Here is a 25851-nt window from a genome sequence, read left to right as displayed (position 1 = left end):
GGAAATTATATTAAAAATATATAATATAAAACAAATATTTTATTTAAATGTTCTATTTCACTTTCACATATGTAATTTTTTTGTGAGTTTAAATGTTTGTATTTTTTTTTTTTGATTGTGAAATATAATTTTTATATGTTTTATAATCATTTCATAAATCCTTTTCAGTAAAAAAAATATTTTTGTTATTTTGCTTCAATTTATTTGCTTCTCAAAACAAGAACTAAAAATTTTTTGTTTTTATATAAAAACCCGTAAAATTAAAAAAACATTATTTCTTAAAGAAGGAAAAGTTTGGTAATTAATTTTTTTAAGTGTTTTATTTTTATAAAAAACTGTAAAATAAAAACAAAAAAATTTAGTTTTTTTTTAAATAAAATAAAATATTTTGAAAAGACAAAAAATTTAGTTTTTTCTTTATTTTATTTTTTTTTTTAATAGAGCGTTTTTTTATAAAAAAAATTATATAAAAAAAAAATATTTTAAGTGGAATGGCAAAAAGTTTCGTTATTGTTTTTATTTTTATTTTTTCAATTTTATTTTTATTTTTTTAATATAATTAATATTTTCTAAAAAACTGTATAATAAAAAATATTTTATTTGAAATTACAAAAAATTTAGTTATTGTCTTTAATTTTTTTATAATAGAGCCCAAAAATTACAATTGGAAATTCAAAAAAAATTTTGCTTCAAATTTACTTAAAATTTTTTTTTTAAATAATAAATTTAAATAAAATTCACATTTTCGTAATTATATTTTAATTTTATGCATTTTTTTTATTGTTTTCCATTACTTTCCATTAAATTATTTTATTTTATTAATTTATATTATTAAATTGTATATAACGTAAATATATTTAATAAATTTTATTTTTATATTTTATTGATAATTAAAATTATTTAATTATTATTAATTTTTTATATTTGTATTAGAAACAATAAAAAAATTCAAAACTTTATATTTCTGAAATAAAATATTTTATATTAATTTTATATCGCTTTACCATTTTCCTTTATTTTTTAGTTTGTTTTATTTATTTTCACTTTCATTTATAAATGTTTTAATTATTTTTTTTTTATTCGCTGCATTCACCAGATAAACGAATTGGACGGCGACGTGGTCTACCTAGGCGTGGCCTGCATAGTTGTCTCGGCAGTTATACGCATACTCTGCACCGCTGGCATCGCCTTCGGTGATCGACTCAACACGAAAGAGAAATTCTTTGTTGCCTTCTCGTGGATGTCAAAGGCCACCGTGCAAGCGGCACTCGCACCGGTCGCCTTACGCAACTTAGGCGACACCGCCACCGACGCGGAGAAACGTTACGCCTATATTGTGCAGACAATTTGTGTTTTAAGTATTGTGTTGACAGCGCCATTGGGCGCCATCTTGATTACACTCAGCGGGCCGCGCTTGCTGACACGCACCAAACAGCCGCAAGTGCTGGAGGGTAAGTAAAAAACAGAAAAAAAAACAAAAAAAGAAAAACCAAGAAAAAAAACAAAAAAAAAACAAAAAGAGAAAAACCAAGAAAAAAAAACAAAAGGTATACGAAAAAAATCAAAACAACAAAAACGCCAAAAACAAAAATCACAACAAAAACACAAAATCACAACAACAAAAATTACATGCATTAAAGCAGTGATTAAATTGTTATTTTTCTCTTCACTCCTCTTTGCAGGTTGGCGCCGCAGTCATCGGCCATCCATTCGCGACATTAGCATTATTGACGAGGAGGAGGAGCGCGAGGATCCGGAGTTGCCGGCAGATAAAACCACCGCCGACAATACACAATCGAATGCACACATCAACAATATTGGCTATGGTTATTAGCCTACGACCTCGTACACATACACACACCTACGCACACACATCCACATATGCATATACATATACATATATATAACCACGAGAAAATGCAATTGTGCAGCAACAACTCTTCCGCTTTTGGTCGGCGAAGTAGCAGAAGAAAAACGCAAAATTTCAATATTGGACATTGCTTTTGTTTGTAGTACGTGTTGTTGTTGTTGTTGCACAAAGTTTTCACTTACGTTTATGTGATTACGTTGCTGAATAAATAATAATGTACGAATATGCTGAAAATAGTATTAAGCAGCCGCCATCGGCAGTAGTTGTGAATATCTATTATACAGATATTACTATGCCTACCCCCCTCTACCGCCCATAATTTTGTTTTTGTGTTTGTTTGTTTGCTTATTTTTTGCGCCCAATCGTTTATAAGTTATAAATTGCTTGATAATAAAATATTATATATTTACTTAATTAATAAAAATAAATATTCAAACGAATAAAATTAAATTTAACTAAAGAAAATGTTGTTGTTGTTGCTTAGTATGTGTTTTTATGTTCGAAGATTGTAATGCTGTCTTGAACAATAATCCATGCAAAATTTCGTGAAGAAATCTTGTCAAATAAAAAAGTTTTCCATACAAGTCCTTGAATTTGATCGTTCAGTTTGTATGGCAACTATATGCTATAGTGGGCCGATCCAAAGAATTAGTTCGGGGGTTGTTGTATTTTCTTGAAAAATAATCCATGCAAAATTTCGTGAAGAAATCTTGTCAAATAAAAAAGTTTTCCATACAAGCACTTGAATTTGATCGTTCAGTTTGTATGGCAGCTATATGCTATAGTGGTCCGATCATAACAATTTGATCGGGGGATATTATGTATTTTCTTGGAAAATAATCCATGTCAAAATTTCGTGAAGAAATCTTGTCAAATAAAAAAGTTTTCCATATAAAGCTTTGAATTTGATCGTTCAGTTTGTATGGCAGCTATATGCTATAGTGGTCTGATCGTAACAATTAGTTTGAGAATTGTAGCGCCCGTCAAAGACAAGCGTCGTCCCTTTTACAAAGCGAAGATCACTTCCGGACTAACTAACACTTGGTGGCAGGGAGTTGGAAGTATCTAAAGAGGTCAAATTCCTAGACCTCACATTAGACTTGACGTCGAAGGTGCATTGACAATGCCTTTCATGCAAGTGTCATCAAGGAACTTGAGAAAAGGAAGGTGGCAGCTGCAGTATGCAGATGGATAGACGCTGTACTGCGTACTAGGATAGCTGAAATCACTTTGGGAGAGAGAAGAATGCGTCTTGGTACTAAGAGAAGCTGACCACAGTGTAAGCTTCTATCCCCCCTACAATGAAGTTTAGTAGTAGATAAACTCCTTAAGTTGCTTATAAGCAATGGGATGCGGTGTTAGGGCTACGTCGATGACATTTTCATAATGGCACGAGATAAATTTCAGAACACTCTCTGTAACATAGTCCAAAGGGGCTTAAGTCTAACTAAGGGATGGTGTAATACGGTAAGGTTAAACATCAACCCATCAAAAACAATCGTCGTCCCATTTTACAAAGCAAACACTTGGTGGCAGAGAGTTGGAGGTGTCAAAAGAGTTAAAATTTCTAGGCCTCACATTAGACTCAACTTTACGTGGAAAAGGAACGTAGAATTAACACTGTCCAGAGCCACCAAGGCACTCATGATATGCAGACGCCTAGCCGGTAGATTCTGGAGCTGCGAGCGAGGTATCATCAGGTGGCTGTATACCACGATCATAAGCCCTATTTTCATTTATGAAGCAGTTGCTTGGGCATCGAAGACAATGCAGTCTTCAGTAGACCTTCAACTATTGAAGCAGTCCATGAAGTTTTGCTGGAGCTCAGACCGCTGCATTTAGTGATCAAACCGGCAGTGAAATATACAACGCTGCTTATGGCAGCAGAGGGTTTTGGTAAACGGAAGATAATGTCGTCTCAACAACCGAAGGCTTTACTGGAAGACACATCACTGAAGCTTCTTCCAAGAGACGGCATTACGAAGTGGGTAAACTTCACAAAGAAGTTTAGAGTTACTCTTGGCAGTAAGGCGGAGTGGAGTTATTCCACGCTCAACCTACTACTGAGGGACAACACTATCTTGTCGTACACTGACGGCTCGAAAACACCGAAAGGCATTAGAGTACGGCATACCAAACTATCCACACCAATGGGATGTTGTCAGAGCATCTTTCAAGCTGAAATCTTTGCTATAAGTCAGTGTACAGAAATCAATCGCCACTGCAACTATCGCAAGCAGCGTATCGCTATACTCAGCGATAGTCAAGCGGCGCTAAAAGCGATATCAGCTTATGAAGACAAATCGCTAATAGTGGAGGAGTGCATAGGAAGGTTAAACCGCCTATCAGTTTGCAACGGTGTACACCTGGTCTGGGTGTCGGAACATTAAGGGGTAGCCGGAAATGAGCTGGCCGACGAACTAGCCCGCTCTGCCGCGGCTTCCAGGATGATAGGGCCGAACCCATACATTGCGGTGGGGCCCCACATCATAAAAGAGTTGCTCTACATGGAGGACAGCGTGGGGAAAGAACGGCACTGGCAACAATAATCTGTCACGCCGTATTATAACTGAGAGGTTATATATTTTGTCAAAAAAAAGTTTTTTATACAAGAAAATGACTTGAATGGGTCAGATTGTATGACAGCTATATTTTATAGTGGTCCGATATCGGCAGTTCCGATAAATAAGCTTCTTCTTGTGGAGAAAAGCACGTGTGCATAATTTGAGATTGATATATAAACAAACTGATAGACGGACATCGCTAAATGGACTCAGCCCGTCACATCAATATGATATGTAAATGTATACTTTATAAGGTCTCCGACGTTTTCTTCCAGTATTACAAACTTCTAGGTAAACTTGATATTGCCTTTTCAGTATAAAAATATCATAAATTGCCAAATCTGAATTTTTTAGTGAATTGGTATGTGTCTCTACTAAGTCGCTGTTTGCCTTTGGTTTGAAACTCGACTAAATTTGTTTTTCGTAATCATAAGAAAACATAATTTCTAAAATCTGTAACTTCTCTCGATATAAAGTATAGAAAAAGTAGAAGTAGAAATCTCTTAATTACATACATTTTAATAAAATTGGAAACTGATATGTTATAAAAAAAAATCAAATAAATTTCGAAGTGCATCGTTGGTATTGATGAAAAGTGGAGCGAAAATGATCTTGAACGAATCGCCGCTAACGGTGGTCCAGCCAGAATTGACGGTAAAGAAAGTTTTGCTTTGTTTTTGGTTGGATTGGTAGGGAGTTATCTACTATGAGATGTTCCCTTCAGCCAAATCCTTAACTCGCACCTTTACAGTACCTCGAACCCAGCATTTGACCGTCTGATGGAAGCTAGTGCCCAGAATAGTTTTGAGAAATTTGTTTCCATCACGACAACGCCAGGCCACACACACATTGTTAGTGACTCGACAGGAACTTCTGGAATTTGGTTGGGAGTTCTTATGCACCCACCTTAAAGTCAAGAGTGTTTACTACCTGGTGCTGTCTATGATGAATTATTTTGCTGATGAAAATTCGCCCTAATAGAAGCTTAAGAAAACCGACCCGAGAAATTTCAAAATTTCGAATTTCAACTCGCAAATAATAGAGGGTTGTGTGATATACTTATCAAGCATCCGGACTTTGATGAAGATTCAACCTAGGTTTAGATCCTCGGTGGTAAGCGGTCGATCGATTCGATTTGGCAGGTCAAAGAGAGTAAAGAGAATTGAGTACTCTGGCCTATATATCACTATACTCTTAAATAATTTATTATAGTTCTTCAAAACTTACCTGCTGCAATTTGCTTGATGATAATAATGATTTAAAAAGTTTGATTGATGGATATGATTATTTCAAAAATGTGGCATGTGGCGACTTTAATATGTTTGATTGATGCATTTTAACAGTGCAATACCTGATCAATGGGATTTTGAACTTGATTGATTATAGTTTAGTTTGATTGATTGATTATAGCTTAGTTTGATTGATTTATTATGAATTATTTTGATTGATAGCTTATAACAAGAATTCAATTTTGATATACGCTTTTCCTTTATCATTTTTTTGTAGATCTCAATATTTGATTGATGTAATCTTGCTTATTCGATTCAATGATTGAAATATAGTTTTGATTGAAGATTTTAAGATACAATTACTCCACTATGCTTGATGGCAATTTCAGTGTCTGATTGTTGTATGGTAAAATGAAATTCAAACTATGTGATTAATGATGGTTTGGTTGAAGATTGATCTGCAGTTTTGATTGAAAGTTTTAAGTCAAAATTGTTCTGCTATGCTTGATGTGCATTTCGATGTCTGAGTGATTTAAATTTAAATTTAAAATATTTGATTAATGATAGTTCGCGTGCAGATTGATTTACAGTCTTGATTGAAGATTTTAAGTCAAAATTGTTCTACTTTGCTTGATGGCATTTTCAGTGTCTGATTAATGTAAAATTAATTGTAAAACATTTGATTGATTGATGATTGATGGTAAAACTTTGCTTTTAAGCTTGATGTGAATCTCAATGTCTGATTGATGTAAATTAAATTTAAAACATTTGATTGATGATGGTTGATATGCAGTTTTGATTGAGATTTTATGGTAAAACTATTCTTTTGAGCTTGAACAAATCTCAATGTGTGATTGATGTAAAATTAAATTTAAAACAATTGATTGATAATGGTTTGCATGAAGGTTGATCTGCAGTTTTGTTTGAAGTTTTTTAATCAAACTTGTTCTTTTGTGCTTGATGTGGATTTCAATATCTGATTGATGTAAAATTAAATTTTGAGCTTGTTATGAATGTCAATGTCTGATTGATGCAAAATGAGATTTGATTTTGGTGGTTCGAATTAAGATTGTTCTGCAGTTTTGTTTGAAGATGTTTAGTTAAAATTATTCTTTTGTGCTTGATGTGCATTTCAATGTCTGATTAATGTAAAATGAAATTTAAAATAATTGATTGATTGATGATTCGCATGAAGATTGTTCTGCTGTTTTGATTGAGATTTTATGGCCAAATTTTGATTTTGAGCTTCATATGAATGTCTGATTGATGCAAAATGAAATTTAAAATATTTGATTGATGACAGTACGCACGAATTTCTTTGCTTGATGTTGAAAAAATGTTTTGAAACAAAACATCATATTGCATTTAAAGAATTTTCCAAATTGATTGATGAGTGCTTGAAGTTAAAAATATTTGATTGAAGATTGTTCGCCTGCATTACCTTGTTTGATGTTTAATAAATTATTTTCAACAAAACGAAAACTTATTTCATCTAAATAACTTGCGAAATTGTTGGAAGGGTGCTTGAAATTAAAAAAAATAAATTTTTGATTGAAGATAGTGCGCTTAAATTACTTTGCTTGATGCTGAGAAATGTTGCTTTAAAACTAAATTATAGCTTATTTAATTTGATTGACAAGTGCTCGAGCTTTTTTCTTGATTGATACGTGCTTGAAATATCTAATTTGATTGATGCGTGCTTGAAATTTCAAATTTGATTGATGATAGTTAGTTTTCAAGCATTTGATTGATGCACGACGCTTCCGAATCCCAACTTTTATAATAACATTTTTGGACAGTAGATTTTTGTTACATTTTAAAATCAGCATGGATGCATTAATTCATGCAGATCTTCGTCAAATATTTATTAAAAATTCTGAGACATTTTTCAAATCTTCTATCAGCAAACTTATAAGTAACTCTGCAGCGATTCACCAAGTATGTTCTCCAACTCTTGCACGGCCTTGCGTGTGTTCTTCTCGACACGTTGATTCTCATCCTCCAACAGCTCCGCCACGAAAGGCACCGTTTCCGGCAGTAGCGGCGTAAAGTCTTCACCCAATTTACGCGCAATCTCTAGGCAACAATTGAAGGACAATATGCGCACCTCCGGCACATTGGTGCGCGTCTTCATCAACACCTGATAGTTCAGTTGCTTCCACATTATGTCATTGGAGACGGCCGCAGCCAGTTGGGCGACACACATCTGCAAAACCTGTTGCAATTCTTCGCTCTCCAACACCAAACGATTCTCCAACTGATCGACCAGCGGCTGCATAAGCACCTCAAAGCGTCGATTGTTAACGAAACCCTTGCTGTCGTGCAGGAAGAGCGTGTAGAGCGTGCTCAAAATGGATTTGACAATATCGCTAGTGAGTGCCTCTTGATCGGCTTCGATATTTTGCTTTGCCGCATTATATTCATTGAGCAAATTCGCCGCATCATCGATGATGCCGTCACGTGCAAAGAGCGCGAAGAGCGTCTTGAGCGCTTCGGCAATTTTGTTTGTCAGCAAGAAGAAGGTGAGTATGGTTTCACGTTCTGCGCGCTGTTTGATAGCCCATTCGTAGACTTTCTGGTAGTATGGACGGAAACTGCTTTCGGATAGTTTCAGCACCCATGTGACGAATGCGTCAATGATGACCGTCTCAGTGCTGGCGACACGTTCACGCTCACAATTGTTGCGCACCTGCAGGCGGAATTCCAGGGTGTGCAAGAAGAATGCACCCAATTCGCTTTGTACGGCTGTCAGTTCGGCGCTTGGTGTCTTATTTATGCATTCGGGCAGTAGTTGCATGAGCACAGCGATATCGGCGTAATTGTGTGCAGCCATTAACTTGCGATAGGCCTTTTCACAGCTCGGCACCAGTATGCGCACCGGCACATCGCTGGCGATCTTCGACCAAATTGTGCTGATGCGGTGTAGGGCGGTGGCGGCGCGCTGATCGCGTTCGGATTGTTGTGCGCTGATGTTGGCGGAAATTGTACTCAGTGCTGTTATGACGTCGACGACATACGGTCCCAGGAAGAGTGGTAGCGATTCGAAGAGTTTTTGCGTGCCTGGAAAGAGTTCCGAGAAATGTTAATTTTAAGTTTTAATGAAAGACAAGTTTTTTTATACCCTGAACAGAGTATATTAAGTTTGGGTCACATCTTGAAAGAAGCCGTGACCCTATATAAATGAGCAGCGTGACAAGCTCAGTTAATTTAGCTATGTCCGTCTGTCTGTCCAACCGTCTATTTGAATATACACGAACTAGGTCCTCAGTTATTGAAATATCGACCTGGAATTTAGTTTAGAAACGAACACAGTTTCTTCGTTTTCATCTCACTCTGTTTTCTTGACTTCTACAAGGCACCTAAACTGAAGTCCCCAACTTTTTTGTTTTCATAGCGACCAAAAAAGCATTCCGGAAGTAATTTGAAGGAATGTTGCCAAGTTGACAGTCTTGGGCCGGATAAAAATCCGTTCGGTTCGTTCCGATTTTGTAGAACCGACTCTAGTGGGAACGGTCGAAGCCAACACTATGTTATCAGTACTCATTTTGCTCTGTTTCCATACTGCCAAGCCTCCCGATGTGTTTAATATGAAAAGAAATTCTATAGCTAACTTCCAGCTCGGAGAGCCCAATCTCTTTTTTGGGTTAAGTGGAGTCTGCAAGAGGTTTTTGATTTTTGAAGCGTTTTAAAGTGTCTGTTTTCGAAGTTTCTGTAGTTCCGTTTCTTCTTCTGATTTATTCAAACTGATTTGATTCACCTTAACCTAGATTTGCACTGTCATGAAAACTTGTAGTAGTCTAAGGAGATTATTATTGAAGCTTATTTCCAGGCGTTGTATAGCTTCGGAAGTTTTCCACACATTTGAGGTTAGATAGATAGAAAAATCAAGGCCTTGCACTCCGAACTTTGGTCTATTGTGCCCTCAAGTTTGAGGTTAGGAATTTAGTTCCTGAAAACTTTTATTAGTATTCAGGAATATTTTCTAGCTTTTATCCAAACTAATTTGAATTTGGTTCATCCTAACTTAAATCTTCATACTCAAGAGTACATGAAGAACGCTAAGGAGATAAAAACAGAAATAATAAAACTTATTTCTAGGTACTGCAAAGCTTCTGAACGTTTCCACCTGTTTGAGGTTAGGTATTCTCTTCCGAAATACTTTTTTACGGAGCTCAGAAATATTTTCTCTCTCTTTTACCCAAACTAATTTGACTTTGTTTCATCCTAACCTAAATCTTTACAGTCCGAGAAGATTAATTTTTATATTTTTTCAAGGCACTGTAGAACTTTTGAAGTTTTTGAGCAAGTTGAGGTTAAGATTTTCGCACTTTTGAAGTTTATTTTTCATGTTGTAGTCACTTACCCGTTATAATAGCAATGCAGACATTATCCGGCAGCTGAGACTGCACCAGTTTCGCTTGATCCTGTAGAATCTCTATCATTTGAGGCATATATTTCGGCAGCAAAGCCAACGAGTGAGCCTTCAAATTCGAAGAGATCTCTATAATGGTGAGCACCACTGTAGCCAAGACAATTTTCGAAATCTTTGAACGTTGCTTCAGCACCTTGATAAGATGAGCGAGTATTTCCTTGAACTCTTTAATATGTTGCAAAGCAAACATTTTCGATAAGAGCTTGATGGCAATGAGCGCGGTCTGCTGGAGGAAAACCAACTCATTGGTGGGCGTGGAAGGTGAAGCTGTGCCCGGTGTGGCGGACGACGACTCGTGTTGGGTCAGTATGCCCATGGTGATATCGCTAAGCGGCTCCAGCAGATTATAGAAATTTTGCGGATCACTACGATCGAAGTAGCCATCACGTTGTTGTAGTTTATTAATAAGCAACTCGATGACTTTCTTGCGTATGGAGACCAATTGATGACGCATGAGACCATATACGACCACGAGGAACATGTCGGGGGACAGCAATGAGATGGCATTGTCCAACACATCGTGCAGATGATGGAGTATGACTTTCCAGAATTTCAATTGTGATGTTTCCTCAACAGTTTCGATGGCTGTATTCACTAACGGTATGTACGTGAGTGTTTTTATGATGAAATTTTGATAATATGGCTTTATGGCCAACTGTTCGGCATCGCTGAGCATGGCGATCTTACGCAAAAATTGCGGTGAACTCGAAATACCCGAAAGGTATTGCATAATTACGTATTTGTAGTGACGCAATTGTTTGGCGGTGCGACATTTCACATCGAACAGACACTGCTCGGTGGTGTCGATAGCTTTCTTTGCTTTGCCTTTAGCGCCTTCGGTATCCGCTTTATCCATGGGCAATGATTTGATATAACCGAGCAGCTCAATGCAAGTGTCGAGCGTAATTTCGGGCGCAAATTGGTTGGTCAGCTCCAGACAGACTTCCACACGTTTGGAATACTTCTCGGCAGCCGCCGCTGCTGGGCCGCTGGGCTTATCATTCTTGTGCTTGCGCTGCAAAAGACGCTGCTTCTCATCCTCCAGCACATGCGCTTCGAAGACGATGCATAAGAAAATCCATAAAAACTGCTCGGCGCCGAGCGTCAGCAACAGCTTGCTGTAGAGCGGCAAACGGCGGTGCTCCGGCACGTCCAAGAGTATGTCGGAGAACACCTTCAGCACCGGTATGACCAGCTCCACGGTGCTCGTGTTATCCACCGCACCGTCGGCATGCCCTGAACGCACCAAGATCGGCACGATCGATTCGATCACATTGTTGATTATGTGAAAACTGAAGGCGTCGTCGTGACGCACCACCGACGAGCCCATAAATGTGAAGACATCCACCACGCTATGCAGCACCTGGTGCGGAAAGAGCGCCGCGCAATGTGACAACAACAGCAAAGCATTATTTTGTGTTTGTGGATTTTGCGCGCCGCGCACACACTGCACAATCAAATCAATGCGGAACGTGGACTTGGGCAACACTTCCGCCAATTGTACGCCGGACGCTTGCGCCAGCTGACAGCAATGCAGCAGCGTGGAGAGCGTCAGTTGTTTGGTGTACTCCACCACAGCTTGCTCCTCCAATTCCAAACAGAAGCGCAGCAAATCGAAGAGCGCGGGCAACAGCTGCTCGGATTCCTCGAGCTTCTTCTTGTGCTCGAGCAGTTCCAACAAGGCGACGCCCTGCTTCCACGCCTTGGTGGTGACTTGCGTTGTGAGTTGGTTTTGCGCTTGCGCGTCGCGCTTGGTTGCCGATGTGGGCGTTGACTTACGCTTAGCCGCCGCGCCAGCACTCGCCTCGTTGTTTTCGACAATGCGCGACATTTGCGCCAACAATTCCACCAATGGTGCGCAGTTGATGCTGCAACGCTTCAACAATTTATTGGCGCTTAAGAAGACGGCATCGGTGTCGGTGGCGGCCATCGTTTGCACAATCAATTTGATCAAGTCGGTTTTGTAATTTTGCGGTATCTGCTCGTAGCAGTACTCGTCGAGCGCCTCGAGCAGCACACACGGCACCGCGCGCAATTTGCCGCCATGTTGTATGTACACATTGTGCGCGCCGAATAGCTGCACGATGAATTGCCAAGCGGCCGTTTGATCCAACAGCACCGTTCCGATAGTTTGATGCTCAAAGCGATCGCATATCAATTGCAATATGGTGCTGTAGGGTTGCGGCAACAACAACAAAGCGTCCTCGACGTGCGTCTGCGTGAGCGTGCGCGCGCCCAGCGGTATCAAGTCGGCCAGCAAACTGGCATCGTCTATATGCTTGAGCGTCTTCAGTATCTGCGCGGTGAATGCGGCATGTTGGAGCGCATCCTCGGCGGTGACCAGCTGCACAATTTCGCGCAATACTTTCAAGCTTTGCGGCTGTTGCTTCTTATGCGTCGGCTTCAGTATGGTGTAGAGTATGAGTGGAAATTGCTCATGATCCATGCTAAACTCGTAGCTGCGCGCCAGTATGCTGTCGACAAAGTGTTGAAGCGGCGCGCTTAGTTGCGTGCACGCCTTCAGCACTTGTAGCGTTTCGAGCGCTTGCAGGCGCATCGTCTCCGAGGGCGCATTCAAGGCGCTGGCTATGCGAAACACGTGTGAGGTGTTGATATGCAACTTGTTGTTTTTATTTTTGAAAAGCGCATTGGTTAGCTTGAAGGCGCGCAAACGCAGCAGCGCATAGTCGGCGCCGAGTGCAGCATTGCTCTCGTATACATAGAAATTGCTGAGGAATTCCAACTTTTGCTGCGCGTTGTCGAAGATGTGGTCGAAAACTTCTTTCAGCGTACGCAACCATTCGGTTTGCTGTGCGGCCGCTTTGCTTTGTTGGAAACCCTCTTCGGCGAGTAGGTTGAAAATGTCGAAAAATGTGCGTAGATCATCGTGTATTTGCTCCCACTCGAAGAGATGCTCGAAATGTGTATGCTGCGCTAGCGAAACGATAAAATCGGAGAACAATTGCAACGGTATGCATTTCTCTTTTCCACCATATCCCATTGTTTGCTTTCGAGTTGACGCACGCGAAAGCGTCGGTAGGTGGTGCGTATTTGTGTGAATATGTAACCAGCTTCGGTGCCAGTCAAATCAGTTTTCAAGCACGCAGTGGCCAACAACAAGAAGTGTGAAAAATGTAAAGCGTTTTTGAAGATACGTTCGCCGTGCGTCTCTGCGCTGCGGAAGAGACTCAAACCCGTCGGTGTAGCTGTTGATTTGGATATAACATCGAGAAATTGTTTTTTGAATTCCACTGCATTAAAGCTTTCACTATCGCGCACCAGTTTCAGCTCTTGCAAGAAGCCAATCTTCGCGCTTAGCGGACTTTTAAGTATGCTAGTAATGGCCCTAAAGGTGTTGCTGCTGCTGCTGTCTGGGAAGAGCAGCGGCATTAAAGCTAACAGTATTATGTTAGTGTCGTAAGTCTCCACAATCTCACGGCTTGTCAAATGCTGCACGGTCACTGCTGTTAGTGGCGCCCAGTGCTCGGCGTCTTGCTGCACTTTATTCAAAATGGCAATTAAAGCTTCGGCTACGTTATCAGCGCCTAACACTTGCACAAATTCTGCGGTTGGTAGCTTCAAGATTTCTGTAACAACCAATTCACTGTCGTCAGCTATGCGGTCGGCGAGGCATTCTCGCAGTAAATGCATATTTTGTGGACGCGCGCTGTAATCGCGCAAATTTACTAAGAGCGTTTGCACGGCAAAGGCGCGTATTTTGGCTGTGTGGTGGTAGAGTTGTTCGTAGATATCTGTGGCGCTTGGATCAAACGTTTTCAAACGGAAACCTGCAAATTTTGCACCAAGTTATTCAATTCTAGTAAATAATAACAATAAGAACCATATGTTATTTACCTAAGGCCATTTTAAGCACACTGCGTTTGTTCGCGAATTCTTGTGAATTTGAGGTTAGACCCTCTTTTATGGTGTGATCGAATGCGACGGGATATTTTCGTTCGAGCTTACGCAAGTATTCAGAATACCACGCTTGGAAATTACTATTATTATCTACCATTTCCTCGTCGTCATCCGAACTGAGCTCAATCATTTCACCGTCCTGTAACGCTTTCTGCGGTGACAGCGGCTGCTCTTCGTATGCATTGAGAAAAGCGCTAAAACAAAAAAATTTACATATATAGTGTGTATGTGATGTGTGAAACTAAACTATAAAAGTAAATAAACATTTAAAAACAAATTAGAAGCACTTACTTAATTATTTCCTGCGCCGAATCATCATTTAGCGCCACCTCATTTAATAAACGTTCCAGAAAGGATTTTAAAGCTTCCGAATCTTTGTGCTCAGCTTGTATGGCGCTAAGCGCTTGTTGCAACAACGCTACATACAATGCATGCAAATATACATTGCCTTTAGCTAAGGCGGCCAAATTCGCGATAAACCATTTTTGTGTTGCCAAATGCAATAAAGTATTGTCACTGAAATGCGGCTTAGCGCGATGCTGTTTATCGAACAGGAAAACCAGAAATAAGACCGCTGTTTGGCGTAAACGTTCCAAGGACACGGACGCAGCACGTTCCAACAAGGCATTACACAATTTCGGCGTTACCTGTGTACGCGCCACCAATTGTGTGGCCACAATATAAGAAGCCGCTGCAAAATCCAATACTTCAGATTGTAGACCCTTAAGTAATGACGGTAGTATAGTAATTATATGCCACTCCTCCACTGCCGCCGCGTGCTCAAGTGCGCCAACCACAACGGAAGCATAAAAATTCAGTTGTGTTTGCAACGAGTTGGCACGTGTGCCCAACTCTTTTACAGCGTCCAATGTCGCTTGACAAACAAATTTCAAGAAGGCTACATCGCTTGCCGCTCGATTGATTAGCACTGTTTTCGGCACAGGCACACCGGGTTTCTGCAATGGATGCAACCAATTCCATTCTTGATCGGCTTGTTTAATACGTATTACTTGTAATATTAATATGAACGTATTCGTTTCGTGATACGGCAAAGCTAAAGCTAGTAGCTCATTGCGATTATATTCTTGTATATGAAAACGACGTATCAACCATTCCAAACACATGAGCGTGGGTCGCAACAAGAAGTATGGCGACAAGTGTTGTAGGAATTTATTGATATTGCGATCGATTAATTTATTAACATCTGTATGCTCAACGGAACGTTCCAACTCAATAGTGGATTCATTGAAAAGGGTATTTTCAAAAGTCTGAAAGATGGGATTCAGTGCGGTGAGTTCCTGCAAACCAGCTAAACCTATCTCATATATGATACGCCGTGTTTTAGTGCCAGCTTCTTTGCGATCGAAAAGTACGGAAGCTTTCGAACGCGAATCAGCCAATGTCATAGTCTGCGGCACGGCTAGCCGCTGCAATTGCTCCTGCAGCGAGGTCGACATTTTTAACACCTTCTGCTATTTAATTAAATATTTATATAAAATTCACTGATTTATGTTTTTCACTTGTAAAATGCAACAAAACACGCGGGACGTTAAAAATTGTGAGAGCGTGTTCGTGCAATGTTGTTAACATTTGATTGTAGGGGGAAAAAATTGGCCCAACTAAAAATTTTCCCTATATACTACCAATTTTGTGAATTATTATATTTTTAGAGTAAAGTGGCACAAATATGTTAATGGTTTCAAGAAGGAATTCTAATTTGTTCATAATCCTTCTATAATATACATTCGAAGTCAATTTCAACAGTATGAAAAAATTCCCTTTTGCAATAAAGAAACTGCATTGTTTTCTGCTCAGCTGTTTTGTTGGCTGTGTTCATGGCTTGTTAAGTCTCAAGTATAAACAAACACAGGGTGTTATATGTTAAAAAATTATTGAATTAATAATTAAGTAGGCCTTTTGACATAAGTAAAACTTTTTTAAAATAATTGAATGTTTTGTTATAAACAATTTCTATCCACAATTTTTTCTATAAGGTAGAGAATATTATTGATAGAATTTTTCTATCAGCGTACTTAAACTTTTGCCTACGCTAAAAGTACGCTATGCAACTCTGAATACATCCTCTTCCGTTGTCATTTGTAAATACCGCTTATTGCGCTAATTTGCTTTAAAATTGCAAATGTCAAACAAAATTATGGCAAATATAAAATATTTTTGCGAAATTCATTTATTAGAGACAAAAAGTGTTAGTAAAGCTTTTTCAAATGCATTGTCTACAGCTATTACAATAAATAGAATGTATTAAGTGTAATATTCGCACGAACGCAATGGGAGCCACAGCAGCATACATAACCCTTTGTATGTGCAAACACAAGTAAGTTCTTCATTTCACTTATTACTTCTTTTTTATACTATAATATGCATTAATTTCTTAATAATTGCGAACTAAATGACTTTGCCGTATTCAATCTCACAAACAATCAAAATAAAACGCTTCATTCAGCCGCCATTGTTCACCAAAACTGCACGCCAAAAGCTGGTGTATGTGTATCGCAGCTCAAACGCTGTCTATTTGTAAGCGCTAAGCGATAATAATACGACGGACATAAAGATAATCCGGTTTCGGTTTGAGTGTCATCAAATTAACAATCGCCCCAATAATTTATCATTTACTCTTGAGTTTGATTCCTGCACTCTAGCCATGTTGGACCGCCTGCCATCCACAACAACTACAACCTATTTGTCTTGCTGCTGAAGGCTTTCTGCAAATCATGTCAGTACAGATTTCAAATTCATATCTGCCATGGCAGCAGCTACCCTTGTGACGTGCGCTAGCCATGCATACATACATACGCACAAACTGTGAGTGCTCAAATGCAGTATGCTGGAGGTGGCAAAAAAAAAGAAAAAGTCGTCCGGCTAATAGTTTTGTCAGCAGCTGTTTTGTTCCACAACTATAAGTGCGTTTGTGTGTGTGTGTGTATACTTTCTCGAGTTTATTGCCGCTGACATGTTTCGTAGGCGCATGAGGGTTTATTCTCGTGACTGGCAAAAGCACACAAGCCACACTTACTGCTGTGTGCACATTGTTGTTAGAGAAGAAAAATCAATGAACTGCTATGCTTCATGAATCACATGGCAGGCTCAATTATTTGTTGCGGGGATTTGCGTTTCTTGCTTTATTATTCATATGCATGCATTACTTGTTGGCTGCTACTACTACTAATGCTGTTGTTGTTGTTGTTGATGTCAGTGTTATTAATGTGGTGGTCGGCAAATATTTTGGCAAATCGCTTTTGTTCTCTTGGCACATTAATAACTTATGAATATTGTCTTCCATCTACTGTCATCGATGAGATTACGAATCAGCGTCGGAAAGTGCATTTTTTCTCCCGCAAGAGGGGTGAGCGAGCGCTTTATTTTGATTTTTAATTAAATTTCTCAATAATACTGCACTAATGACTTGTAAATATAGTCAAATATGATATTGCGGTTTAGTGATTTTCTTTTGTCTCACTATTCGGGTCATTTGAGGGTCACAACTAAGCTGTAAATGAATTAACTTGTTGGTGAAAAATTTTTGAACGTAATTATAAACACATTTGTGTATTTATTTTTATAAAACAACCCTTCTAAAAATCATTTCAATGTTTTTGAAAAGAAAATGTGGTTCAAAATATATTTGTTACAAGAAAAAAAAAGTTAACTTCTGTTACACCCTGATGATTCCTATGGCTTATGTGGAGAATTCTTCCTTCAAGTCTTAAGTTGGAATTCTTCTTTGACTCAGAGTAGAAGTATGGACGAAGAACTTTAATTATGGGCATCTGTAATAGCTCGCCCCGATATTACCAACTAGCGGTGGTTTGATAAATAGCATAACATAGAGACCTATGCTAACTTTCGCATCGGACCATCTGCCCATAATTATCTCGATTGAGAAACCTCCCGACTTTATTTGTATGGACAACCACACCTTCGTTAACTTTAACAAAGCTAATTGGATCGGTTTCACAGAATTTAATGAAAGCATCTTCACCGCACTACCCATTCCTACGGACGTAATCGTTGGCGAATGTCAATTCTGCAAGGTGATCGCAGCTGCTACCGCTCGTTTCACCCCGGCTGGAAGAATCGAAGAACTCCACGCCAATTTCCTAGCCGAATCCCATGATTATTTTGATCTCAATTTGGAGATTCGGCAAATGGTAAATCAACATAAGCGGACAAAATGGATTAAGCGCTTGAAGTTCTGCAACCTCTCCACCGGTTTGAGTAAGCTTTGGGCTTTATTTAATCCGAAGAGACATGATGGCCGAGTTGAAATCTAATTCAATGACCATACCTCTTTGGACCCGAAGAAATGCGCGAGCTACTGTAGCCGGCAATTTACACTGCACCCCTTGGTAGACAAAGCCAAACGATGTGCTATCCGACTCCTGAGCAAAATGCCAAACGATTCAGAGTATCATCAACAAGGCAAATCGTCCAAATCCATTGGCCTGATGGAATTATCATGCTGATGTTAATGCCGTTAGGCTCGACAGGAGTAAGTTTCCTCATCAAGGTCCTCAATCTCTCAAATACCCGATGTGGGGAAAATTGGAAGAGTGGTCCCATTACAGAAACCTGTGAAACCCGCCAACAAAGCGGAGCTCTATCGTCCGACAACTCTCCTCTTACCAGTAGTGAAGACACTTGAGGCCTTGCTACTCCCTTCACGCACCACGTGAGCCTAGCAAAGCACCAGCATAGCTTTCGAAAAGTGCACCACTACAGCACTTAACGTTATAAACGCCCAGATGGTTCATGGTCTCAACCAAAAACCAACCAGCGAGAGGGCGATCCTCGTAGCGTAGCACATCGAAAAGTCTACGCTCCGTCCAGGACTAAACTGGAGTGGACTATGGACTACATGAGCGGTCGACAATGATCCGTACTGTTTCGAGGTAAAAACTCTAAATTGAGAAGAATTAATGAAGGGGTTCCGCAGGGTGGTGTTCGCAACAAAATCCTCAATGAACTCCTCTCATAGAAGCATCAATAGGTCATTCCTCAACTACGTCGACAACATAAAACAATACGCCGACCAGATTTCGGACTCAACTAACTTCCCATATGCATTGACCGCCATTGATAGTGGAGCCATTAACATCCTCTCTCTCAGTGAAAGGCGTACTTGGAGTTAAACAACCACCCACTGCAGACGAAGAGCTCGAGTTGCTGCGAGAAACGAGAGCGACCCTTGCGCAGCTTCGTTCTGGATACTGTAACAGATTAAACTCCTACTTACAGAGAATCGACCCTGATATATCAAACATTTGTCCAGCGTACAACGAGTCCCCACATGACACTAGCCACCTCTTTGCATACCTATTTAACCCTTCTCATCTGACACCCCTCTCCATGATCCGTCCCCGTCGAAACAGCGCGTTTCTTGAGCCTACCGTTGGCTGACTTCGATGACAACTTATCTAATCCTTACCATCCCAACGGGAATTAGGTAACGGTTACAACAACAACATTAACAAGAACTTTAAGTGACATTCACGGACCACCTCTTTTCTGTTCCCAAGATAATCGGATTAACGTAATGGGAGCGGGATCGGATTTCTATACGGCCAAGAGCTGTAAATTCGACAGCATTTTTCGAGTTATTTGTGTAATTACAGTATCAATAATAACCGAGATTTGGTCTCTGGTAGGCACTCTAAATAAGATCTAATACGTTTAGACTATATTATGTTAGTTTTAATACTGTAAAAACTCTCCAATGCAGATTTCTTCAATTAAAATCTGCCACTAAAATGGTTAATTTCTCGTTAGCGCAACCTAGCCGGGGTCACATTTTTATGCACGCAGCTGTATTTAAGTACTTTAAGGCCAAACTCACAATTTATAAAGTCACAGAGAGATAATATAACCTCACTTTTATTTTCATTTTATGGTGATGTTTTTGGCCAACAATTTCAAGCAGACATACTACAGCGCAGCATTACAACCTCTTTCGACCACAGCAGCCCACCAAAATAATGACGAGTACTTTGCTGTGCCGCAAGCGACAACTTACAGCTACAAGCTGTGGCGCGTTGGCAGCCCTACGAGCTAGCAACCGATGTAAAGTTTAGTCCTTTAGTGGCACATTTTGACGCTGACAACTAATTTAGCACAATTATACTTAAAAGTTTTGTTAATTTGCGTACAAATGCTTTGTCGGACAATTGTTTGCTGTTCTACCATTTGGTTTTATGCCTCTTGTGTGTTCGGTGCGAGCTGCTAATAGTTTTAATTATGACAGCTACGAAAAGTTTTGAGTGATATTACTGTGAAATGTGTGGTTATGCTTAAAGTTTTGACTTGTAAGTATTTTATATATGTATGCGTAGATACATTTTTTTGAAAAGATTTTTGTGTATTATTTATTATTAATTTTAATGCGCTTATCGTCAAGACTTCGATAGGGTCCTTTAGCGCTTCTTTTTCAGCCCCTGCTACTTTCTCTTTTGTTGTAAGTGAGTCGAGGTCTCTAATCTCTATAGTAGCCTTTGATTTAAGGTAGGCAGATTCTTTAAGGGTGGTCTTGAGTGCCTCGCAGAAGCTGGCTTTCGTTGACTGTCCCTTCTCCAGCTCAAATAGTAGGGTCTCGGCTCTTGTTTTGTGGATTCATTTGATCTTCACCTCTGTTCTACCTTGCTATGTATATTCTTAAGGACCTCAGTCTAGCTATTATATCCTGCTGGCTTTATGAACAAGGCCACTGATTGTCGTTTAGGCCTATTATTGCTCTCTGACTGGCAGCTGTATTCCTCCCTTGTTGTCTCTCTTTTGCGTTTTTATGTACTTCCTCCACCGTTCCTTCGTTTGCGTGGAACTTTCTTGCTTCCACTTGTAGTCGTTTTCATTTCGTGGTCGCACTGTTTCACGAGGCTCCACAGGGCTTGTTGCACGCCACTTCGGGGGGTAGTGATGCCTCTGCTTAGATGTTTCCGTTTTTTCTCATTTTCTCCAATGTGCCGGCTTCTGCGGTAACTCTTGATGACGTCGAAGAGTTTGTCTAGCTGTGCCATAACATTCTTAACATCCATGCTGACGTTCTTTTGTTTTGCCATCGCCATCTTCATATTTTATATGATATGTATTCTTCCACTTTTCTATTGATTCCTCTTCTGCTCGTCTAATTTGGGTAATGTATTCTTGTTTCGGTGAGTGGCAGCTGGAGTGCTCTTCCCTTCTCCTAGTTTTGCCGGTGGTGCTTGTGTGGCCAGAGTTTCGCTTGAAGCTGTATTTTTTCGAGTTTTCTCTGGTTGTTTTGGAGTGGATCTAAGTATCCTACTGTTTCTACGGAAGACGGTCCCGTATTTCTCGTCTTGGCCATCTTTATTTTGTTGTTCTTTCAGTTGGGTTCTTTGTTGCTGTTGCGGTATAATAATTTTTATTTGGGAATCTTCGCTTCAAGCCGCTTTCTCCGCACGTTGTAGCGGTATGAACCTCGTGGTTATCTGTGCAAGCAGGGAGGCCATGCGAGGGTTGACACAAGTCCTTATGGGAGCTTATGTTCTGAGCCAGGTTCGGGCACGAATCAGGAGTTCGTCTCAACTGAACTTGTGCGTCCAAAAAAAAATTATGGCGACGTGCATTAAACGTACTTGACCCAGGGTCTTAACGAGATGGAGGTGAGAACAGTATTAGCCTGCTGCCATTTTGGTAAGATGTCACTCTTACTTACTGAGGGGACAGAATACTGTGCTCACCAGCCCTTTGCCAAACCGATCCGTTTCGGGTTTCCAGTGCCCCATAATCAGAATCTTACTGGCTCTTATTTCTCACCTCTTCGCGGGAGGTTCATTGGGCGCAACCTTAACAAGCTCAGTTTTACCCTTTTGGATAAAGCTGACATAAAAACTGACCTATCAAAATCAAGTTCTTGCATGAAGAACTTTGTTATTTGACAAGATATCTTCATAAAATTGTAAATGAATTATTTCCGCTATAATCTGCAAATAATTTTTTTCTATTGGACCACTATAGCCTATAGCTGACATACAAACTGAACGATCAAAATCAAGAAAAATGTGTTTTTATTCCCTTTTATGCATCTGTGAAGGGTATATGCAGTCGAAATCACCGTTTTTCTTGGTTATATACATAACTGTAAATATATTTTTAATAATATTTTTTTTTATTTTTAAATTCTTAGTTCCAGCATTTTCATTATTGAAATATATTTTCAAAGAAATCAGAAGTGGCATAAGAAAATTTCCAAAAATCAATTTGCAATTATTGCATTATCACTGTAATCCTACCCACACACATTTGCAATCAGGCGGGCGTTCGCAAATTGCCGATACCATCTCACGATACGACAGGCACAACTCAATCTCGAAATCCCCCGACACACGCACCACAAATCACACTGGCTTTTAGCAAAAAAGAAACTCACATACTCTACTTAACAAATATTATTTGTATGTCTGTATGTTGGCAGCAGTCCTTAACCGGCTTATCAACCTGTTCCACTGGCCGTTTGGTCGAACACTTGTTCAAAAATAATAACACTTAAAAATCTTTTTCCGCTATTCAAAAAGTGTTGGCTGCCGTCCAAGGAGCGGGGTAGTGGTGGCGTGGCAAATGCCTGGGAACTACATGCATTGCTGATTTCCGCTTGCGTTTTGTTGTGTTTTCCGTTATGGAAGTGCGTCGTGCGACACGTGACCGACGCGTTGCTAGTTGATTATTTGATTTACTGTGTTTCGGCGACAACCCTTGTTTTGATTTTTTATAAGTCCTCCTAAATATGAATCTACTTATGAATGTGTAAATATACTTTTATATAAGTATGGTTGCATAACCGCGTGTACCGTGAAGCCGCCAATAATGTCATAAATATGCCCGCCATTATCATGCATGCGCTCTTGTTTGTGGCTTCTTTTAATGGAGTTGTTTTGTAAACCTTTTTTTGTTTTTTTTTTTTTTGATTGTTTAGTTTATGTAGAGTGTCGGTTAATACGAGTATGAAGAAGTCAATTCATATACGATAGTCAAGCGAGAATTTTAAATAATTACTTTAAATCGTCTGGAGCTCGACAGCTTCAAAACGCTTCATATTACCTCAGAAAAAATTGTCTCTTTCTTTTTATTCTGCCAAAGAGATATGTCTAAACAAAGCCCCAGATTGAGAGTTTAGTGTTTTAGATAGCGACTACCCTCAAAATATGTATTTAGAGTTTTCACTTAAATCTATCATCATGCTTGTCCGACAAAGCTCCAAAGGACTAGATTTTTCGACTTAAGTCTATCAAGTTTAAGCTTGTCCGACAAAGCTCCAAAGGACTTGGAGTTTCTTTAAATGACAGCAACACATCTATGATGATCAACTTCTAGACTTTCTATATGATATTTAGACTTTAGTTTTCTTAAAGTAAGTTAATCCAATCCACGAATGAACTGGTCGTGAAAAAAGGAACAGGTTTATTGAAAAGTTCGCTTGGTCGATGAATTACCAGCTGAGCTGTGTAAAGCCAACGGCGAGGAGTTGGCAAGACGCCAACGTATGTATACATGTCCAATGATTGGAATATGAGTATACTCTGCTCTTTCCACAAGAAGAGAGATCTCGAAGTTTGCGGAATCAGCCTTTTTAATATCGCATATAAGGTTCTTTCAACAGTACTGTAAGAAAGGCTTGAGTTCATTGTAAATAAACTGATTGAATCTTATCAGTGTGGCTTTAGACCTATCAAATCCATCATAGATCAGATTTTTACAATTCCTCAAATCCTGGAGAAGACCGTTGACAAAGAAATCGAAACAAATCATCTTTTTGTCGATCTCAAGCCATTTTCGACAGCACTGAAAGGAGCTGCATATTTAACGTCATATCTGAAATTGGTATCTCTGTGCAACTCAATGACGTTAAGAACAAGCATCATCTCCTTTAACATCGGGTAGAACCTTTTCGACCGTTCAATATCAAACAAGGTTTTAGGCAGAGTGATTCTCTCTCGTGAATATTTTCAATATAATGCTAAGAAAAAGAGAAATATGCCGCTAATCTGAACCGCGGAGACACTGTATACTCTAAAATCTACTGGATATCGCAGGCCTTAACAATAAAGCAGTCAGCGATGGCAAGACAAAGTACCTGGAGTCCACAAACAAAGATTCTTCGTGATCCTTGGGTGGACCTCGGAAGCAAGGGCGCTCACGCATTCAATCGAAGGACTTAATGCATAGCGAACTTTCTGCAAAAGTTTCGTGCTCTCTGCCCATACCGACCCAAGAAAATCGGTTGAATTTGTATTTTTTATATAGAAAAAACTGTTTAAACCCATCAGAAATCAATTTAGGTGCTTTATTTCTTCTCTCGCTAATACTACCTAGATACTTGAAGCTGTCAGATCCAAAGTATTTTGTCTTGAGCCCAGGACTAAGTAGACGTCTTGCGATTTATTTCAGGCCAAAGAGACTTTACGTTGGCATAGTTGCTAGTAGTTGACAGCGTTCGGTAAGCCCACGTGAGGCGCAGGTATCCAGTAAGAAGAAAACAGCGGGACTGCGACCAGTTCCATAGTTGCTGATAGTGACACAGAACCTCGTCAGCTCAAGAGCTTTGAATTCCAAAGAGGACAGGCATCAATAAATGTTATATTGAAGTAGCTCGATGAAATAAATAGCGAGGCTGTGTATTCGTTCTTTCGAAGAAGTGTAATCCTTGTAGAGAGTATGTATGGTAAAAGTTGTTCAGAGAAGATTTTATACACGAAGATGAAAGAATATTGACTTAAATAAAATTTTTCTTCCAAGCTTATTCGAGAAATGAAGAGCCACACCGACATACTATGTGAAACCTGATAAGTTGCGAGCTGTCTACCCTCCGAATATAGTAGAGCTTTCTGCAGGAATTCCAAAACTGCCGAAAGTTTCTTTGCGAGCTCTCTGCTCCCCAATATAGTGAAGCTTTCTCCGGGAATTCTAAAACCGTCGAAAGTTTCTTTTTGGCTTCGGACTAAACAGATCTTTGGCTGAAGAGCTATGTAAATAAAAATTAAAAGTCTAGTATTACAGGAGATATTACGCAGTACATGACCTTCCGATTAGTTCCGCAACCATATTTATGGTCATAAATCGGAAGAACTCATCGTAATATAAGGTCTTCCAAAAATATAAGTTATTTTTTCATTAAAAAAGGACGCTTTATTTAACGTAGTTAGAATGATCAGATTTAGAGCAAATACGCACCGTTTTGTTCGATGACTTGTTGTCATTTTATAATTACACTCTCATAGAAACCCTCATCCCTATTGTCAACAACCTGGAAAAGTCGATTTACTCTCGAGCTTCTCCTGAGACGAATTTTTCAACAAAAAAATCATTTATCATATTCAAGAACAGGTATCAAGAACAGTGATCAGTTGGTACCTACTTCGGGCTATAAGGTGGAAGGCAAAATGTCCTCCCAACTAAGCTCACGGTGCTTCTGGTGAGTTACTACGCTGTGTGTTGTCTGGCGTTGTCCTAATGAAACAAAATTCCTTTCCTTTTGACCAAAGCTGACCGCTTCTGGGCAACTGCTTACGTCAAACGGTCAAATTGTTGCCACTTGAGTTCCGAATAAAGAGTTTGATCGTTGAGAAACAGCAGAAGTTGGATTCGCTGGCAATCCCATGAAACACATAGCAAAACCTTTATGAACGTCGAGTCTGGCTTGGTTACCGTTTACGCCAGCTCACAGTGATTCGCTCACCCGATTTCACTGAACGTTTTCATAAGTAACACACTATTCATCACCAGTAACCATCCGTTCAGAAATTGAACGATTCTGTTACGTTTCAGCAGCGTTCCGAATATGAAAATGCGGTTCCGAGCTTCTTTTTGTAT

The 25851-nt window shown here is 39.5% G+C and overlaps 2 protein-coding genes and 1 long non-coding RNA gene across 9 annotated transcripts in view; 2 read left to right on the top strand and 1 right to left on the bottom strand.

The window, feature by feature from the left end:
• LOC126753980 (sodium/hydrogen exchanger 9B1) overlaps positions 1-2268 on the top strand; it is a 62605-nt gene extending 60337 nt beyond the window's left edge. For all 7 annotated transcript variants that reach the window (XM_050465779.1, XM_050465782.1, XM_050465785.1 and 4 more), the window contains 2 exons: positions 1097-1451; positions 1683-2268. In XM_050465779.1, coding sequence (XP_050321736.1) covers positions 1097-1451; positions 1683-1834 — 507 coding nt within the window. In that variant the 3' untranslated portion in view covers positions 1835-2268. The remainder of the gene's footprint in view (positions 1-1096; positions 1452-1682) is intronic.
• Positions 1-25851, top strand: part of LOC126754003 (uncharacterized) — a 241342-nt gene that overhangs the window by 38089 nt on the left and 177402 nt on the right. The window lies entirely within an intron of this gene.
• LOC126753972 (HEAT repeat-containing protein 1 homolog) lies at positions 7467-15573 on the bottom strand. The gene is given in 5 exon segments (XM_050465765.1): positions 7467-8723; positions 10027-13081; positions 13084-13883; positions 13951-14207; positions 14305-15573. Coding segments are annotated over 5 exon segments (6429 nt in total). The 5' UTR covers positions 15471-15573; the 3' UTR covers positions 7467-7572.

The sequence above is a fragment of the Bactrocera neohumeralis genome, chromosome 3, assembly GCF_024586455.1.
Source record: "Bactrocera neohumeralis isolate Rockhampton chromosome 3, APGP_CSIRO_Bneo_wtdbg2-racon-allhic-juicebox.fasta_v2, whole genome shotgun sequence".
Classification (NCBI taxonomy): Eukaryota; Metazoa; Arthropoda; class Insecta; order Diptera; family Tephritidae; genus Bactrocera; species Bactrocera neohumeralis.
This window is presented reverse-complemented; position numbering and strand designations above follow the sequence as displayed.